This window comes from Sebastes umbrosus, chromosome 4, assembly GCF_015220745.1.
Source record: "Sebastes umbrosus isolate fSebUmb1 chromosome 4, fSebUmb1.pri, whole genome shotgun sequence".
Lineage (NCBI taxonomy): Eukaryota > Metazoa > Chordata > Actinopteri > Perciformes > Sebastidae > Sebastes > Sebastes umbrosus.
This window is the reverse complement of record NC_051272.1, coordinates 28,493,813-28,513,544: the sequence shown is the minus strand read 5'-3', so window position 1 is coordinate 28,513,544 and position 19,732 is coordinate 28,493,813. Positions and strand designations below refer to the sequence as shown.

The following is a 19,732-nucleotide window of genomic DNA, read 5'->3' as shown; positions in this document are numbered from 1 at the left end:
AATTGTTGAAATGCTGTACAGACAAAGAATCGGGAGAGATGTTCGAGATGACACTGATAGCACCCAGGGGAATGCTTTTAAGTATATTGGTACATTTTTTGTTTCACAACCAAGAACACGACAATAGAATAAAGCTCATTTGGGTATAAAAAAGAAAACAAACATTTTGTTAGCCTCCCATTCATTGTCTATGGAACAGCTCCAGACTTTATACCTTATGGCATCACAAGTTTGAGACTTACTCCTCTGGTTTCTGGCTTTGAGAGAGAGTAGCTCATGTTCACAAATATTGATTGAACTTTCCTAGGCCATGGAAATAACATTTTTGAATTCTTTGTTTCTTTCTGAAATTTAGGTGGTGTTCCCCTTCAAAGCACTCAAATACTGGCATATTGTCAATTAAAAATAAATAAATAACAGAAATGACTGTAATGTAAATGTTACCCCCCCCAGGGATCAATGGTATTTCTGATTCTGTAATGTTCCATCAGACTCTGACCTGTTGATAATTCCTGAACTGGGCTGTGGCTTATGTTTGTTCATAGAGGGCAGGCACAACGGACTGACTAAAATACACAGGTGAAGGCACATTGTAGCGGGGCTGGTATGCCGTATGCTTTAATTCGGTATTGTGTACGATCGAGTGTGGATCGCATACGCAGCAAAGCAGTGGGAGGCTGCCTGAACGCTGTGGGGAGACGGACTCGCCGTCCAGTCTATTTTTGTTTTGTTACGACAAATTTGTGGATGCCGTCATAAATTAAATGTTTGAAGTGTATCCACAGATACATCCGACTTCATCAGTGACAGCATACAGTTCGTCACTAATCGTTGTCCTGCACCATACAGCGCTGCTACAGCTGATAGAGAACAACTGGTGCGCTGCCAACACTTTCCGCGCTCCAGAATTTCTGTTCCGCGTGTGCGAGTATTAGACATATACGGCTGTTTGGGTCACAGGACATACCAAAAGAACGTTTCATACTGAGCAACCTGTACTGAACAGCTCAATACAAATACACGTATCGTTACAACCCTAATCATTTGCACAAGCCAACTGATTACTTTGGGACGCTCATTTGAAATGGTAAATGGATTTGCATTGATAGAGCGCTTTTCTAGTCTTCTGACCACGCAAATCGCTTTACACTACATGTCAGCATTCACCCATTCATACACTGATGGCAGAGTCTGCCATGGAAGGTGCCAAATTTGCCCTTCAGGATCTAATCTAAATACTCATTCACACACCGATGGCTAACCCTTCGGAAGCGATTTGGGGTTAAGTGTCTTGCTTAAGGACACATTGACATTTGACTGGAGCAGCCACGTATCGAACCACCGACCTCCCGATTGGAGGACAACCTGCTCTACCCTCTGAGCCACAGACGCCCGTGAAAGCATCATTTGTCATCATTTTTACAGCTGGTCCAATCAGCCAGGCTTTTCTATCTGACAGCAAAGCCCAGTGTGTATACTGAAGAGAGACTGCTTATATCACTGGAAGCATACAACTGTTCTCTGCACATACATACATACATTGTATGCATCCAGTGCAGAGAACATACTGTAGTTGTATTTATTTTAAGAACTTCCACTTTGGTGTTATGGTCGACAGCGTGGTTTAGTTGTGCCTTTTGGGGGTTAGAAGTCCAGGGTGCCCAAAACATTTTGATAATAAAAAGCTAGATTGTGCACAATAGACTAATTCCATTAGTTCCAAAAGGGCAAAACCTTTGGTCCTACTTAAGTAGGAGTCAAGCAGTGAGCGGGGGTATGTGAGCCACGCTCACTTTTCCCTTGTTGCAGATTCATGACTAGAAAAACTTGCTGAACTGCATCTCAAATTCATCTTCAGGTTCCCAGCTTTCAGATGATGTACACCACTACTATGTGACATCTACTGCTAACCTGCTATCTCCCCCTAAAGAGCCCCTGCCCCCCTAAAAATCCCAAATGTGTCTATTGTAAAGAGGGGTGGAGTAGAGGAGGTTATATAAATTAGCATATCCTTTGATATATAGTCTTAATAGTATGTTTGTCCCACATTGTGATTACGAATACCGCTTATCGTTTCATATTGATTCTTGTGAGAAACGTATTGTCTTATCTTATTCTTCACCTGCCTATGTTCTCTTTACTCTCTTTTTCTTCTCGGTACGTTTTGCTTTTCAACTTGCCCAAGACACAGTTTCTGATCCAGGAGTGTGTGTTGCTGATATCAAAGCCAAACTTTATCGCTACTCTGTGTTACGCCGTTGACAATCCCCTCCACTACCAGAAGGTAAGGAGCAGCTGCCTGAATTTCTGTATTATTACTGTGGTAGCCAGAATGTATGACATCACTTATTGATAGATAAATTCTGTTGAGTTGAGTAAAGACATACGACTAAAAGAAAATATAGAGTCATAGGTTACAGTTGGCTTACATACTGGCTTTCAGTTGACATATCATCCTGTAAGCCACTTAGACATCAACTCAGACTCCCACGAGTGTACGGACATTTTGCAAGTTTGTATGATTTATAAAAAAAAAAAAGATATAATCTTGGTTTCAACTGTCTTTCAGAGTTTGAAGCCATCGGCCCACTTATTTACTCAGCTGAGTAAAGTTCTTAAGCTCAGCAAAGTCCAAGAGGTAAGCCAGCTCTGCAATGGGCTTCATCAATCACCAATCTGAATGGGGCAATGTACATACAGTACATGGTTTACATTTGGCAGTTAGCAAGTATTGTTAATTGTTTGTTGGAGTATTTTTTATTTATTAATTTATTTCCCAGGTGATATTTGGACTTGCTTTGCTGAACTCCAGCAACGCAGACCTTCGCGGTTTTGGTAAGTAATTCTAGTAGAGCATGACATATTTAAACCTGTAGCAAAAATGATCTGAAACCTTGTTTTTAAATAGCCGTACACATGTTACTGTGGTCTTGCATTCGAGGCATATAAACATCCTTGTTTTTCTGAAACAAAAAGCTTGGATGTTTAACACATGCTTGTTTTCTGGCATTCAGTAAAACATTAATTTCCTTGCACTATGGGCAAGTTAGCATTCTTTTTTTGTCTAATCAGCAAATGAATGAGCTTGTCGATCACTAATACAATGCATCGCCCATGCAATAGTGATGAATTATATGGTAAATCCATGTGGGATGTTGCATTCTCAGACTATTTGCAATCACCTTGGCATAATTACAAATGCAAGTTTTGAGTGTCATACACACCACCAAATATTTTATACACTGTTGAGGATAAAGTCTGTAATTACTGACGATTAGTCTTACATTGAAGCAGGATTTGAAATTCACCATTTGAACAAACATGCAGAGTCTATAAAGGTTAATAGTGTGAAGTGAAGATGTGAAAAAAATGATTGAATTACTCCATTTGTCGACTAAGGTGTGTTGATTAATAATTGTATTTCACAATAATAGTTGACATCCTTTTTATTTTGGGCATTGCTTTTACAAGTGAATGCTGCTTTTCATCAAGTTGTGATAAAGATTGGTAACACTTGGGCATACAGGAAAGAGGTGTCTAGATGATCTTAAGTAGGTTTATGGATGACCACATCACTTTAATTTAATGTCGGCTCATCAGTACAGAGAACACTGTAGAAAAGCAAGTCAGCTTTCTTAACTTGTTTTTGACTGTTTCTCAGCCGCACAGTTCATCAAGCAGAAACTCCCAGACCTCCTGCGGTCATACGTTGACGCGGATCTCGGAGGAAACCAGGAAGGTGGCTTCCAAGACATTGCCATAGAGGTCTTGCAGCTACTGCTCTCCCATCTACTGTTTGGCCAGAAGGGAGCCAGTGGGGTAGGGCAAGAACAGATTGACGCCTTCCTCAAGACACTTTGCCGAGGTATGGGGAATCAACACAAATCCACAAAAATCACAAAAACTTGAGATCCTGAAGCATATAGATACCTACAGTTGGAGATGCATTTGTCAGACTGAATAGAAATGGTACAAATCCTGTCTTTATAACCCTTTTAGATCACATCCCCGGTCATATTGTGCACCTGTTTAACAATATATGAAATCCATTTCTTTGTATTTTTATATTAAAATCCAATCATCTTTTCTTCCAGTAAAATGAAATATGATGATTGCTTACCTAATCTAGTGTCAACCAATAACATCATGACATCAATCAATCTGCAGCATTTAGCAACAGGGGAGGTGTGTGGTATGGAGCCTGCAGCTCCGTATCTCTATACATTCTAAGCCCGGACACTTTTTAGCAGTTCAATCAAATGTTAAGAATTTGATTAAAATCCCTCTTGTGACTGTATGCTGCTCAAATATTCAGTTTACTGGGGAATACTCCCAGTGCAGCAGCTAAAGACACTGTAATGTCGTTTCTCTGGGACTTTAAATTGTTTTTCAGTGTTGCTGTGCAACGTGTTTATTTATCTGTGTGTTGTATTTCAGATTTCCCCCAGGAGCGCTGCCCTGTGGTGCTCGCACCACTGCTGTACCCTGAAAAACGGGACATTCTCATGGACAGGATCCTGCCAGACTCGGGGGAGTTAGCTAAGACCATGATGGAGAGTTCTCTAGCAGAATTCATGCAAGAAGTTGGCTACGGCTTCTGTGCTAGGTGAATTTGTGTTTTAAATTCTTCTAAGCTACATCCACAACTAACACTTAAGTTCTGTTTTTAAAATGCTCTTGTGTGTGTGTATACACAAATCCTCCAGTAAATGCAGTGTAATTATGTGAAAGACCACAAAGTGTGAATACACTTTGCCGTTGAACACTGAATACAGACCTCACAGACACCTTCAGTTCTCACTACACCATTTTGCAGTTTGACAAATCTAGTGTGATATCACACACATCAGATGTTTCTAGTAGAATGTTTTGCAACAATAGAAGTGTTAAGAATTAGCAATCATAGAGCTAAAAACTAGGTATATATGTTTTTGTTTTTTACTGTCCTACCTCTAATATAATTTTAATGTGATTTGAATTGACATGTGAATGTTCAAGATAATGGTCCGCACTGACCTGTCCATTTGTCTTTCCAGTCTGGACGAATGCAGAAACATAATCCTCCAGTATGGGGTGAGGGAGGTGACTGCCAGCCAGGTAGCCAGGGTCCTGGGCATGATGGCACGTACCCACTCTGGCCTAACTGATGGCATCCCTCTACAGGTGAGCTGCTTTATTTGATGTCAGGGCCATGGGCCGCCAGAAGTCTAAGGTCACTTTGATTACTTTACTTTGGTTTACTTGATATGGACCAAAAGAAAACACAGGATACTATTGCATTTTTAGTTGCAGTCCGTTTCTATTCACACTCATACTTACTACAAACCAAAAGGTGTAAACGTCTTGTAAACGGAAAAATATCCAGACATTATAAAAGGAGTAGGATCAATTTAGACTCTTTCATTGATTTTATGCTACCTGGGTCTGCTGGGTTAACTTTTTCTTTTTTCCACATGGGAGGGGACAGGTAGGGTACAGTGGGTTAATCAGCTTTTTGCTGGGAATAGCTTTATATGAAAATTGATGAGAGCAGCTCAGACTAAAGGCCCAAACACAGCAAGCCGACATCAAAGAACTAGCGGCGATGAAGGCCAACTGTTACATCGCTTCATGTCGCCTCTGTCTTGGCCGATAAGTTGCATTTGAACACACTGCAAAGACTACAGCCGACGGCCAGGTAGCACGTACATTCCGCGCCTGCCTGAAAGGAAATAACTCTCCACACCAGCAGGTAACTCCATGCTGAATCAGCAAAAAAAACCTCCGGGCAGACTAGAGCCAACGGTGTGGGACACATCGAGAAAACTAGGCTGACAGATGCTCACCGACAGCCCCAAACTGTCTGCCAGCTGACCGCCAGCTTGGTGTGTCAGGGCCTTTACATACGTAAAAGTAAATGTGTGGGCTGTAAAATCATAACATTGACTTAAATTAAAAAAACGACAACTCTATAGAGCTGGAGAGTTTGTTAATTTATCACTGTGTGATATGAAAGGAGCCACTCGTAGTGTCAATATCACAAACATTTGATTCAATAACTTTAATATTTCAAATATTGGTTCATGCTCGCTGACTGTACTGACTTCTGGACTTTTCTTTGTGTTTTCTCTCCCAGTCCATCTCTGCTCCAGGAAGTGGTATCTGGAGCGACGGGAAGGATAAGAACGATGGCTCGCAGGCACACACGTGGAATGTCGAGGTTCTCATCGACGTCGTGAAAGAAGTGGTAAGTTTATTTAGTACTTAGTAAGTTTATCTCAAATGGTTAGCTGTAAGATTTCCTGAATAATGTTTTCAGTAATTTCCACACACTGCCACTATTTCCAAAAATATATAAACAGTTTTGACTGGCAAGAATGAGTGCATTAGAACGCATTGTGCAGTTGCAACAACATTTGCATGTGAACAGGATACAACACCCTCTGTGTGTTATATCCTGTTCAGATTGTAAAGCCCCCTGAGGCATATTTGTGATTTTGGGCTATACAAATAAAATTGACTTGACTTGATGGCATTTCACCTACACCAACATGTTACGTTTAGTTGGTCATAAGTCTGATCCTCTCTTCTCAGATAATTCTTTTACAAAAAATACTACTACTCCCAGAATACTACTGTAGGCTTATGTGTGAAGCATTTAATAGTGTCACTCTGGAATTACAGTTTGTCAAATTCAGCATCAATGCACAAGTGAATACATGCCTTTCATTAATCTGACATTGAAGGTTTCAGAAATTGTTATTTTGCTACCAGATTACTTTGAAAAGCCTGCTGAGGTTTCACTTGTGGATTTTTGTCTGTGCCCTAGAATCCCAACCTGAACTTCAAAGAGGTGACATACGAACTGGACCACCCAGGCTTTATAATCCGGGACAGCAAAGGCCTGCATATAGTGGTGTATGGCATTCAGAGGGGGTTGGGCATGGAGGTCTTTCCTGTGGATCTCATCTATCGGCCATGGAAACATGCCGAGGGACAGGTAACTGACCAATATCTGCTCCATCATTTCATGTGTTTAACTTTAATTTTTTTAACAGGATTTTTGCTGTCAAAAAGAAGAGTAAGATTAATAAAGTATAATCATAATGCAAAGTAGTAGTTGATTTCTCTGTCTAGACAGTGTGGTTTGAGTGGTTAAGATTGAGCCTTGTATTGCCTCTTTTAAATGTCTAATTGCTTTGTTTCTGTTCTCAGCTGTCATTCATTCAGCACTCCCTGATGAGCCCAGAAGTGTTTTCCTTTGCGGACTACCCTTGCCACACCGTGGCCATTGACATCCTTAAGGCCCCACCAGAGGATGACAACAGGGAGATTGCCACCTGGTATGGAGCTTGTTGCTTTGTCTCTATGTAGAAGGGTGTCCCAGTTGCTTATTTTTCCTTAATGCGTTTAGTTTCAGGCTTTAAAACTGTCAACATGTATTCGCTTTTCTCCTGCATGTCACTCAGTTGTACATTTCGAGCAATGCTTCACCTAGCATTCCCAGTATAACAATATATGTGATAATTAAAATCACCATTGTCAAACATACAGTATATATAGCTGATTGCTATAATATGCTGTAGGAAACCCTGCATTGTGCTTAGAGATGTAGTTTGACCTACTGAATGTGTTTCAGTGTTGATTTACTAAAGAAGTTACGGTGCTGATGCTGTTATGATGCTGCAGTGTGTTTGACTGATTGTCTTTAACTCTTCACAGGAAAAGTCTGGACCTGGTGGAGAGCCTACTGAGGCTGTCTGAGGTGGGCCAGTATGAGCAGGTGAAGCAGCTGTTTAGCTTTCCAATCAAGCACTGCCCGGACATGTTGGTGCTGGCATTGCTACAGATCTCCACCTCCTGGCACACGCTGCGCCACGAGCTCATCTCTACCCTCATGCCCATCTTTCTGGGCAACCACCCTAACTCTGCCATTATCCTGCACTACGCCTGGCATGGACAGGTTGGTGTTATTGCTAATTGATGTCAAGTCGAGAGCTCATGTTTTTGTCCTCTGCGCCCTTCGGCACTTTCTAAGGTGACTTGTTGTCTTGGTTATATTCTTGTGTACTTATTAAATCTGGTGGTTATTTTTCCAGGGACAGTCTCCTTCCATCCGTCAGCTAATTATGCATTCAATGGCCGAGTGGTACATGAGAGGGGAGCAGTATGATCAGGCCAAGCTGTCTCGCATCCTGGATGTGGCCCAGGACTTGAAGGTTTGTCAAATTAGACTAAGTAATCACTGACATGGTGACTTCTCTGAACTTAAAACCCTCAAGCTAAAGCAGAATAATTGATTGATAGCGTCGTAGCACACTGGACTGTTGCATTGAATAATGTTTTTTTATGATTTACTAGTTTTAGTCAACATTACTTTAAAATAAGACAAATTAGAGTATATAGGGCCATATATCCTGTGGTGGTCTCTGTTTTATCCTAAATGTAAGTAACATTTTCATGGTCAATAAGCCAGTGTGTTTTTGTTTCCCCCCCCTGCAGTCTCTATCGATGTTGCTGAATGGTACTCCATTTGCCTTTGTTATTGACCTTGCTGCACTTGCCTCTCGCCGTGAATACCTCAAACTAGATAAATGGCTGACTGACAAAATCAGAGAGCATGGGGTAAGTCTTCAAATTGATTAACGTACAGTTATTCTCAAAAAATAATTACAAATTGTTGGTGTTCTTGTTTGTTGTTGAATTTTGAGCATACCACCTGAAGAACATTGTATTTTACAATTTATTTTTTGTTTTGTCAGGAACCTTTTATCCAGGCGTGTGTGACATTCCTGAAGAGGCGCTGCCCATCCATTATGGGGGGTCTGGCCCCGGACAAGGACCAGCCCAAAAGCGCCCAGCTGCCCCCGGAGACCTTAGCCACCATGCTGGCCTGCCTGCAGTCCTGTGCTGGGTGAGAGGCTATTTGGCTTAGTCTCCGTCACTGTACTGTTAACTCTTTTGATTAATTGTCTAATAATGTCAGTCTTGCTCAAAGTGAAGCCCAACTTTGGTTGCTTTTGATGATGTTTTGACCACACAAGACTGACAATCTTAAGAATGTGTAGTTTATCAAAGTAAATTTATTTATAGACATAATCACTCTCACCCATCCATACAGTGTTCATCTTATCTTTTCTTTTTTTTAACTTAAAGATTCCTTCACTTTTTCTCCTCAGGAATGTGTCCCAGGAGCTGTCAGAGACGATCCTGACCATGGTTGCCAACTGCAGCAATGTAATGAATAAAGCCCGGCAACCACCACCAGGGGTAATGCCAAAGGGACGTGCCCCCAGCACCAGCAGCCTGGATGCCATCTCTCCTGTGCAGGTATCTTGACATGATAGCACACCATGGCTCTGCAGACAAACTTTGTATAATTCCTTTACATGTTGGATATTGGTGTCAACAACACCGATCTGAACTTGCTGGAAAGAAAAGTTATAAATGAATTATTCTTATTCTCCTTCTTGCTCTCTCGCTCTGTCTCTCCTTCTGTCTTTTCTTTAGATGGACTCTCTGTCTGGCATGGGTTCTTTGAACCTGGGGGGCACAGCCACCTCCCACACTCAAAGCATGCAAGGTTTCCCAACCTCACTGAGTTCGGCTTTCAGTAACCCCCAGTCCCCCGCAAAGGCCTTCCCACCACTCTCCAACACCAATCCCAGCACACCATTTGGGGGTATTGGCAGCCTGTCCTCGCAGCTCCCTGGTATGGACTCTGGTACTATGATATTTAATTTTTTCATTTTAACACAAACAACCAAGACATATATATATATATTCATACTAAATCAGCTCTCATTGCACATATCATAGCCATTTATTTGAATTCCGTGACAAATTAGACTGGAACAAATTGTTGTGGTTGCTAAATGTTATGTAAATATTGTGTATATAGTAAGCCTAAGCAAACTATTGCATAACTTTTAGATCCTGAACTTTATTAGTTTGTATCATGTTGGGAAATTCAGAAAAATCGACTGGGAAAACATTTTGTAAGGGATAATAAATATGGTCACTAAGTACTTCTTTACTGAACCAGGTTCAGAGGACAAAAGATCGTAGTTCAGAGGGTGATGTCGGTATGGATTAAAATGACTGAAGTTTAATGTTACTTTCAGGTCCCTTGGGCACAGGCATCAGCTCTGGTATTGGCTCCAGTCTGGGGATGCCAACTGTAAACACCGACCCCTTTGGCACCAGGAAGATGAGCACACCAGGCCTGAACCCACCGACCTTTCAACAGAGTAAGATGAAGGCTTGTAAGTGGTGGTGGTAGTGGTGTGACTGAGAGCCCAGCCTTACGCTGCTCAGCACTGTATTTCCTCTGCAGTGATAATGATTATTGTCTTGATTTGCAAATTGATTTCTAATGCGCCTTAGGGTGCCTCACAAATTCAGTTAACAAGACAAGTTTCACTGGTATTTACCGAGAGCTTTTAAAAGACTCCTGCAATTTTAACATATTGCAAACATTTAGATGTGTGACTTAACTTTCTATTTCATGTCATGCAACTTCTAGAATTATTTATCATAGAGGAAATACAGATCAGTCTTCCATTCCTTGTCTGCTTATGCTGACAGCCCCACTTTGTCATCTGTCTACTATTTAAACATCAAAAAGAAGTCTAACGGGTCTTAATCCGTTAGAATACTCTTTGATTCCTGATGTATCACTTGATTGCACAATGATGTTCACCAATGACTTTAATGACTTGGTTCTTGCTCCACCAGTTTTGGATTACAACATTCATGTTTAAAAATGTCTTTTCTACTCTTTTTTTTTTTCTTGTTTTCAGCTGACCTTTCTCAGGTGTGGCCCGAGGCAAACCAGCACTTTAGTAAGGAGATAGACGACGAAGCAAACAGTTATTTCCAGCGCATCTACAACCACCCACCTCACCCAACTATGTCTGTGGATGAAGTATGTTGTGATATTATTCATTTGTCTCTGCCAAAAACACTAACCCAAATCAAACTCACACATGCTTTTAGTCAATTATTGGCTGCTGTTAATTAATTCTACCATATATACCAGTAATGTTGCTCTTCGAATTAACTCCCACTACATCGTTGTCCCTCCTCCTAGGTACTGGAAATGCTTCAGAGGTTCAAGGATTCAACCATCAAGCGGGAGCGAGAGGTGTTCAACTGCATGCTTCGAAACTTGTTCGAGGAATACCGATTCTTCCCCCAATACCCAGACAAGGAGCTGCACATCACAGCCTGCCTTTTTGGTGGCATTATCGAGAAGGGTCTGGTCACCTACATGGCCCTGGGCTTGGCCCTCCGATATGTTCTTGAAGCATTAAGAAAATCGTACGGATCCAAAATGTATTACTTTGGAATTGCCGCCCTAGATAGGTTTAAAAACAGGTATTGGAATATTTTCTTCTGTATAATGAGTATTCATGTAACAAGTCATTTTGTCTCAGGCTAACCCATCGTTCATATTTCTAGACTAAAGGACTATCCTCAATATTGTCAACACCTGGCTTCAATTGCCCACTTCTTGCAATTCCCCCACCATTTACAAGAGGTAATCAGGTTTCCTTAATTTCTTTGCTCGCCATTGTTTAAAGTCTTATTTTGTCCCAACTATCACCACAGAAAAGGATTCCTACATACAGATAAATAAAATCTCGCTCTGCTCCTTTCAATATCCTGTGCGTGCAGTATATCGAGTATGGCCAACAGTCACGGGACCCTCCGGTGAAGATGCAGGGCTCCATCACCACGCCTGGCAGTCTGGCACTGGCACAAGTTCAAGCTCAGGCCCAATCGCAGCAACCGGGTGTCCCCAAAGCCCCACAGCCGGGTCAGCCCAGCACTCTAGTCACCACCACCACGACTACAACCACAGTGGCCAAGACCCCGACCATCACAAGACCAACGCCCAGCACCTTCAAGAAGGATGTGCCTGTCAGTTTGGCTTTGTTTATGTCTATACACCCTAATATGCGCCTTGTCGATGCATTCAACTGCTTTATGTTTTTCTGCATGTAAAACTTGCACCTGTTTCAATGGTAATTATTCCTCTTTGTACCTGCAGCCCTCCATAAACACAACCAACATTGACACCCTGCTGGTGGCCACTGACCAAACAGAAAGGATTGTAGAGCCTCCAGAGAATGTCCAGGAGAAGATAGCTTTCATCTTCAATAACCTTTCTCAGTCCAACATGACACAGAAGGTAAAGTGAAAACAGACAAAAACACAACTGTATCTCAACAACCTTAATAGTTAACCATGTTATATAAAACCATATTTGCTTTTATTTTCAGGTTGAAGAGTTGAAAGAGACGGTGAAGGAAGAGTTTATGCCCTGGGTGTCTCAGTACCTGGTGATGAAGCGTGTCAGCATTGAGCCCAACTTCCACGGTCTCTACTCCAACTTCCTGGACACTCTCAAGAACCCCGAGTTTGTGAAGATGGTCCTCAATGAGACTTACAGAAATATCAAGGTAAAACAGTGGGGGATAAGATGGTCACTTCAAAATCTCCAAAAGCACAAACATTTTTTGTTATTTGTCTTATTTGCTACGTACTATAGATATCATATTCTTGAGTGTTTTGCCTGCCAGTACTTGCCTAGTGTAAAATATCTCTCAGTAGCCATTTTCACACATAGCATTCAACATTGCTGGATTCCAATCATGTGGGGCAGTGTTTTTTTGGGGCATTTTCACTTGAGTCTCCCATATTGAAAAATTTTTTATGTGTTATTATTTTTTTTTTTGTTCCTTACCTCAGTTGCAGCACTGTTGTAGAGTAATAATTTGCAAAATACTGACGCTCCCATCTCTCATTTTCTTTCAGGTTCTGTTGACCTCTGACAAGGCAGCTGCCAATTTCTCTGACCGCTCCCTGCTGAAGAACTTGGGCCACTGGTTGGGCATGATTACATTGGCCAAAAACAAGCCCATCCTTTACACAGTAAGAATTTGTGACACGCTTTTTGGGTTCCGCTGTTTCATTGAGTAGTGGGTCTCCTGTTGGCTGACATATTTTTCTCCTTTTCTAAGGATTTGGAAGTCAAGTCTCTGCTGCTGGAAGCCTACGTGAAAGGCCAGCAGGAGCTACTGTATGTGGTTCCCTTTGTGGCCAAAGTTTTGGAGTCCAGTCTACGAAGCATGGTTAGTAAAATTGGTGTAGACTGAGAGATGTCTCCATGCCGTTGGCATTACCTCATACCATAGTCCAGTATGTCATGCTGTCATATTTACTTCAGACAAATATAACACTGAATTTTTCACACACACAGTTAATAAAGTTGGGAAGCATAAGCCAATGTTCCACTGTTTGAGGTTCAGTGGATTAACTATTGTTTGTCTCTGATGTCGTAGGTCTTCAGGCCCCAGAACCCATGGACCATGGCCATCATGAATGTTCTCGCTGAGCTGCATCAAGAACATGACCTCAAGGTAATAGATTCTTCTTCTTATATGGCCAGTTCATCCCAGGCAGCTCTTGGAAATACAATCCATCTAATTCCTATTTAAAAAGGCTACACCTCAACATATTTGGATTATGAAGTGATAATGCTACACAACAGTAACTTGTTAAATGTAACCTAGCTATATCCAACATTGTCATTGCCATACATTCTGTATTACATGGCCTATTACATCATTGTGATACCCGTATGTTGCCATATCCAGCTATAATACAAATCAACATTTTTCACTAATAACTACAATAAAATCTTGGTAAACTAAAAAATGTAAATGGTTTCTCACACTGTTCTCTTGTTTACTGCAGCTGAACTTAAAGTTTGAGATTGAAGTTCTGTGTAAGAACTTGTCTTTGGACATCAATGACCTCAAGCCAGGAACCTTGCTGAAGGACAAAGACAAGCTAAAGAGCCTGGAGGAGCAGCTGTCTGCACCAAAGAAAGAGGCAAAGCCTCCAGAGGAGATGCTGCCAGTTTCTACCACAGGTCTGTGCTCCATATTTACCTTGAACTTTGCGCTGCTTTCTATGTACCGTACATCTACATTTTGAAAGATTTGAACAATCTTAATTTAAGTTAGATTTGTTTGTCTGTTCAGCTTTTAACGTATCATGCTGGCCTCTGGCGGTATGATAGATAGATAGATAGATAGATAGATAGATAGATAGATAGATAGATAGATAGTAACTTTATTGATCCCGAGGGAAATTCAAGTAACGAATATGTCAGTATCGATCCAGACATTTTTTCTTGTGAAAACAAAACCCCAGTACTGACTCGCCCTCCCAAATGACTGAAGAAACACATCATGGCCCATACTTCTGTCAGTTGGGCCAAGTCTGAAAATACCTTTTTAAAACCACCTGTGTCAATAGGATGAATTTGAGTTAATCTTTTTGATTTTGAATATTAAAGGTGCAACATGTAATACCGAGCCACCTGCTCCATAGAAATAGGGGCAGCATTTCACCTCTTCTACTTGGGTCCATACAATCTACATTTACAGCAACTACTAACTAACAGCAGGGCAGGAATATGTACATTTCAACCAAACAGCTGAAACTCTGAGAACCGGTCCAAATAACACTGATATCTTATAATCTTCACGTGTGGCGTCGGTCTATAGTTTATGTCAGCCGTCTGTGTTAACTGTGACACTAACCAAGGGCTGTATGGCCGGTGTAATGTTACGTTTTGAAAGTTTTTTTATTGGTTTGATCCGGGGTGGCAGAGACATGGGAACGACCCGTGTTTTTGTTTCGTTCTCCCCGCGGACGGGTGCGGTGGCTCCGTCTTGCTGCTTTGTGCCAACTGCTAACAGAAGCTCCGTCCATCATCTGGAGCCGTTGCATGCTGTACTCCCAGCGTAGCAGGCTCGCGGCGGCTGTGAGGGTCGTTTTTCATTTCTGCCACTTTGGATTTAATCCAATAAAGAAACTATAAAACGCACACAGACCATAGATGTAATATTGACAAGCCCTCGGTACAGTTCTACTTCTTCGTTCTCTGGACTGAGGGCAGACTCTACGCTACAGAAAGTACGAGCCGAGGATAGTCAGTTAGCACGCCCATTTCAGTAGATATCTCTGCAACACAATACATAGACGTCTTTGACATAACGTCAACACAATACATAGACGTCTTTGACATAACGTCAACACTGTAACCTCTTCATAAAAAGCTTAGTATGTCTTGTTTTTGTTGCCTATGTGCTTGCTTTCTGTTTATGCTGTCTGGATAATGAGCTGTTTAGTGTGGTTTTAATCAAATTACTGTTTTGTGTCCAACAGAATTTGTTCCGTTTGCAGCCCCTCCCTCAACCCCAGCTGCAACCACCACCACTTGCACAACCACCGGGCCCCCAACCCCACAGTTCAGTTACCACGACATCAATGTGTATGCCTTGGCAGGCCTGGCTCCACACATCAATATAAATGTCAACGTAAGTGTTGTGTACCTGCAAACCACTGACTGAGAAGTCAATGTTAAAAGACACTCACACAATCACTTTCACATGTTTTCTCTCTCCTGTTGCCTTTATCATTTAGATTTGTTTTCCCTTTCTTGACTTCTCTATCATGCTTCCCCTGTGTTTTCTCCTTAGATCCCTCTGCTACAGGCCCATCCTCAGTTGAAGCAGTGTGTTCGGCAGTCAGTAGAGCGAGCTGTTCAGGAGCTGGTGCACCCCGTGGTTGACCGCTCTATCAAAATAGCCATGACAACCTGTGAGCAGATCATCAGGAAGGACTTTGCCCTGGATTCGGAGGAGTCCCGCATGCGCGTGGCTGCCCACCATATGATGAGAAACCTGACCGCTGGCATGGCCATGATCACCTGCCGCGAGCCCCTGCTCATGAGCATCGCCACCAACCTTAAGAACAGTTTCGCTGCTGCACTTAGGGTAAGCTGAATGACTACAGAAGGACTTAAGTAGGACTTGTCCACACTGAATACGTTAAATATGAACTTCCGTTACGTCATATAAACAAACCATGTACATATCGGCTGTGTGCTCCAATCAGACTGGAGACTTAACCTGACGTAAGCACTTAAAAGATGGGTCAGTAGTACTTGCTATCTTCCTACGTTCGTACTTTTTAAACAGAAAACACACGCTCATATTGTGATATTTGCTGGAAATAACATACAATATAGCCAACAGAGAGAGTAGGTTGTTATCTAGCGATCTTCCTCCAGCCAGCTGCCACCTTATTTAGGTTTTTGTAGTGAAATGAGGAGGTATTGTACAGATAATTCCTCAGGCCCGCTGTGCATCTTGCTCGTGCCAAGGACAGGATGCAACACCACCACAGGCAGCGACACAGACAGATGCTGATATATGGTAAACTGGGAGTTAAACAACAGATTAATACAACATTCTGGCTGACGTCTTCATAACCACAATTCAAGTTCATTGAGACTAAATGTAGATGTTTCACTCTCCAATTGTCATTCCTGCTCAGCCTGCTGTATAGTGTTAGTCCATTGTGTTTTCCACTATACTGAACAAAATAATCTGAACAGGTAGAAATAAGATGTAAGAGGAGCACAGGATGCTTTTCTTACTCTTTTGGTCCTTGCGTTTTGATGCATACGATTTGTAGGCCACACGGTGTTATGTCCTTAATTGCTTGTGTTCCATAAGATATGAAGAGACAAAGCATAGAGAGTGTTCTTACCCTTTCCCTTGTACCATTCCTGCTTCTTTAACTGAAGGCGTTTATTCCCTCAGGCACCAACCCCCCAACAGAGGGAAATGATGGAAGAGGCTGCTGCCCGGATTGCTCAAGACAACTGTGAACTGGCTTGCTGCTTCATTCAGAAAACAGCCGTGGAGAAGGCTGGCCCTGAAATGGACAAGAGACTAGCCACGGTGAGACTTACAGAAGACCAGCTAATTACAACTACCTCAGAATTATTATGGATGTTGCATTTGATTGTGTATCTGGGATTTTTATTTGCCCAATGACTAAAGATGATATTGGTATACCTCTTATTTAGAGATATACTGCTCTGCTAGGATGCCTGGGGCTTTCACAAGTGTAAATTATACAAGTTTCAATCATATCTTTTGTGTTACTCTTTTTTCCGTAAAGCGAAAGAGTCCAATTTCTTAATTGTGTCTTTTAACCTAACCCTTTTAGGAGTTTGAGCTGAGGAAGCACGCACGCCAAGAGGGACGTCGCTATTGTGATCCTGTTGTTCTGACTTACCAGGCTGAACGTATGCCTGAGCAGATCAGACTCAAGGTAAGATCACCATAACATCCAGCCATGCAGTATATCAAAACATAATTTACAGTTACCTCAGTTACTGGATCTGTCCAACATGTCCAGAAGGATCACGATTCAGTATATCCAAAGACTGTACACACAGTGTCAAATAGCGGAGTAACAAAATGCATTTTTTGTGTTGTAGGTGGGAGGAGTGGACCCAAAACAACTGGCTGTATATGAGGAGTTTGCCAGGAACGTTCCAGGTTTCTTACCCAGTAATGATCTCTCCCAACCCACTGGCTTCTTGGCTCAGCCCATGAAGGTGAGTTTCAAACTTAAGAGCTAAAAAAACTAAAGAAGCTAAGGTTGAAAGGGGCTACGATGCTTGTTTAAAATGATTACGAATGTTTATTTTTTTTCTGATTTGTGCCAATCTTGACCTAGAGCAAAAGTGCCTGTAGTGTTGATGTCAGGAAATTTGTGTCACAGATAGGTGTTGCAGGTTTAAACCCACTGAACTTCTAACCCCTAACCCTTCTCTGTATGTCTGTTAACAGCAACAGGCATGGGCCACAGATGATGTGGCGCAGATCTACGATAAGTGCATGGCAGACTTGGAGCAGCATCTTCATGCCATCCCTCCAGCCCTCGCCATGAACCCCCTAACCCAGGCTCTGCGCAGCCTGCTGGAAGCTGTGGCCTTGGCTAGGAACTCCAGGGACGGCATCGCCGCACTTGGTCTTCTGCAGAAGGTAGGGCAGTTACTTATACAATTGCAGTTAAGTATGTAGAAATGGCGTGAGGGAGGCAAGGTGGAGGATTAATCTATGCTAACCTGTGTTTAACTTAGTTGGTTTCTCTATTTCCCAGGCTGTGGAAGGTCTTCTGGATGCTACTAGTGGTGCTGATGCTGACTTGCTGCTCCGCTACAGGGAGTGCCACCTGCTGGTACTTAAAGCCCTACAGGATGGACGTGCCTATGGACCGCAGTGGTGCAATAAGCAGATCACCAGGTAATTCAGGACGCATTAGGGTTGAAACCATTATTTATCCTATGTTGCTGTCTTAAGGCCCCGACACACCTTTGCCGTCGGACAGTTTGGGGCCGTCGGTGAGCGTTTGTCGGCCTAGTTTTTGCGGTGTGTCACGCACCGTTGGCTCTAGTCTGCCCGTGTCGGAGTTTTCTCAGCATGTTGAATCGGCGGCGGAGTTTGCCGGTGAGAGAAATCACTCTAAATTGGCAGTTCAGCTTAAACGAATCAGTGCACAAGAAGAGAAACGGACGTGAGGAAAGCAAGCAAATTAATAAAGTCAAGAGGGCACACACAGAAGGCTCTTCTAATTTTTCATCTTCATCTTATGTATTCATTCGAATACACGGATATTTTCATGATGACATGACCATCTGGAATGAAGCTAAGTGCTGAGTGAGAGTGGTATGAAAATGGTCGGCAAACGGCATTTTCCGGCAAAAGGTCTTCCAGTTTCCCTTTCTGAATGACGAATACAGACTACCCCGACCTGCTGGCAGGGAGAGTTATTTCATCTCGCGCAGAACGTACATGTTAGTGGGCTGTAGTCTTTGCAGTGTGTTCGAGTGCAACTTTTTGGCCAAGACAAAGGCGACGCAGCTGGTGGCCTTCGTCGCTGCTAGTTCTTTGATGTCGGCTTGGTGTGTCCCCAGCTTTAAGCTCCCTTTACCCTCACTGAGTTGAAACATACAAACTCATTGTTTAGCCTTGGGGTAGATTATTGTATCTGAACAATTATTTGATTTGAGGGTGTTGTGCATGACATAAGGTGGTTTACATGGTATAGGATATTTAGTAATATTTCTGCTTGGTGTGTTTGTTTACAGATGTCTGATCGAATGCCGTGATGAGTACAAATACAACGTAGAGGCAGTGGAGCTTCTGATCAGGAACCATCTCGTGAATATGCAGCAGTATGACCTGCACCTGGCACAGGTACACATTGCACATGTAGTCATTTACTATTTTATCTTTATCTTATATTTTGGTTTGGTGTAAATACTTATACAGTCATCTTTCAAATTTTTCCACTTAATTAAGACACATTTATTTTTTCACATTGACGTGTAGTCTAGTCCTTTTCTTTTTATTGAACTGTGTTAAAATTTCATTATAGTTCAGTATTTTAGTAGAAATTAAAATAATGGAGATGCAAAGGCACTGTATGTTATTCTGCACCTTGATCAATAGATCTGTGAATCAATAACTTAGCTTTGTCTGGTCAAGTAAAATTACAAGCTTAACATTGATTCTGTGTTTTCTTCTAGTCGATGGAAAATGGACTGCACTACATGGCAGTTGCATTTGCCATGCAGTTGGTGAAGCTTCTGCTGGTGGATGAACGCAGTGTCAGCCATGTCACAGAGGCGGACCTCTTCCACACAATTGAGACCTTAATGAGAACCTGTGCACACTCCAGAGCCAATGCACCTGAGGGGTAACCAACTGCAATATTAAACCTTTTCATTGATTTATCTAAAGAACACATATCTGCTGCAGAATTGCTGAATGGTATGAAAATCAGAAAGACACCAAATGAGACAGCGGGG

General features: G+C 42.1%; 1 protein-coding gene across 9 annotated transcripts in view; it reads left to right on the top strand.

Moving 5' to 3' along the window:
- cnot1 (CCR4-NOT transcription complex, subunit 1) overlaps nucleotides 1–19,732 on the top strand; it is a 30,622-nt gene that overhangs the window by 3,607 nt on the left and 7,283 nt on the right. For 2 of the 9 annotated variants that reach the window (XM_037766127.1, XM_037766124.1), the window contains exons 4-38: nucleotides 2,192–2,284; nucleotides 2,570–2,638; nucleotides 2,781–2,835; nucleotides 3,662–3,865; nucleotides 4,438–4,606; nucleotides 5,037–5,163; nucleotides 6,116–6,226; nucleotides 6,809–6,979; nucleotides 7,195–7,322; nucleotides 7,702–7,942; nucleotides 8,079–8,198; nucleotides 8,482–8,604; nucleotides 8,742–8,893; nucleotides 9,159–9,309; nucleotides 9,490–9,691; nucleotides 10,104–10,229; nucleotides 10,782–10,906; nucleotides 11,072–11,358; nucleotides 11,443–11,521; nucleotides 11,659–11,904; nucleotides 12,035–12,175; nucleotides 12,267–12,446; nucleotides 12,802–12,918; nucleotides 13,008–13,118; nucleotides 13,329–13,406; nucleotides 13,744–13,921; nucleotides 15,226–15,377; nucleotides 15,540–15,836; nucleotides 16,668–16,808; nucleotides 17,080–17,184; nucleotides 17,354–17,473; nucleotides 17,709–17,903; nucleotides 18,022–18,164; nucleotides 19,010–19,118; nucleotides 19,451–19,620. In XM_037766127.1, the coding sequence (XP_037622055.1) occupies nucleotides 2,192–2,284; nucleotides 2,570–2,638; nucleotides 2,781–2,835; nucleotides 3,662–3,865; nucleotides 4,438–4,606; nucleotides 5,037–5,163; nucleotides 6,116–6,226; nucleotides 6,809–6,979; nucleotides 7,195–7,322; nucleotides 7,702–7,942; nucleotides 8,079–8,198; nucleotides 8,482–8,604; nucleotides 8,742–8,893; nucleotides 9,159–9,309; nucleotides 9,490–9,691; nucleotides 10,104–10,229; nucleotides 10,782–10,906; nucleotides 11,072–11,358; nucleotides 11,443–11,521; nucleotides 11,659–11,904; nucleotides 12,035–12,175; nucleotides 12,267–12,446; nucleotides 12,802–12,918; nucleotides 13,008–13,118; nucleotides 13,329–13,406; nucleotides 13,744–13,921; nucleotides 15,226–15,377; nucleotides 15,540–15,836; nucleotides 16,668–16,808; nucleotides 17,080–17,184; nucleotides 17,354–17,473; nucleotides 17,709–17,903; nucleotides 18,022–18,164; nucleotides 19,010–19,118; nucleotides 19,451–19,620 (5,216 nt within the window). Of the gene's footprint in view, nucleotides 1–2,185; nucleotides 2,285–2,569; nucleotides 2,639–2,780; nucleotides 2,836–3,661; nucleotides 3,866–4,437; nucleotides 4,607–5,036; nucleotides 5,164–6,115; nucleotides 6,227–6,808; nucleotides 6,980–7,194; nucleotides 7,323–7,701; nucleotides 7,943–8,078; nucleotides 8,199–8,481; nucleotides 8,605–8,741; nucleotides 8,894–9,158; nucleotides 9,310–9,489; nucleotides 9,704–10,103; nucleotides 10,230–10,781; nucleotides 10,907–11,071; nucleotides 11,359–11,442; nucleotides 11,522–11,649; nucleotides 11,905–12,034; nucleotides 12,176–12,266; nucleotides 12,447–12,801; nucleotides 12,919–13,007; nucleotides 13,119–13,328; nucleotides 13,407–13,743; nucleotides 13,922–15,225; nucleotides 15,378–15,539; nucleotides 15,837–16,667; nucleotides 16,809–17,079; nucleotides 17,185–17,353; nucleotides 17,474–17,708; nucleotides 17,904–18,021; nucleotides 18,165–19,009; nucleotides 19,119–19,450; nucleotides 19,621–19,732 lie in introns of all 9 variants that reach the window. The other 7 variants (XM_037766126.1, XM_037766123.1, XM_037766125.1 and 4 more) reach the window with 5 other exon arrangements.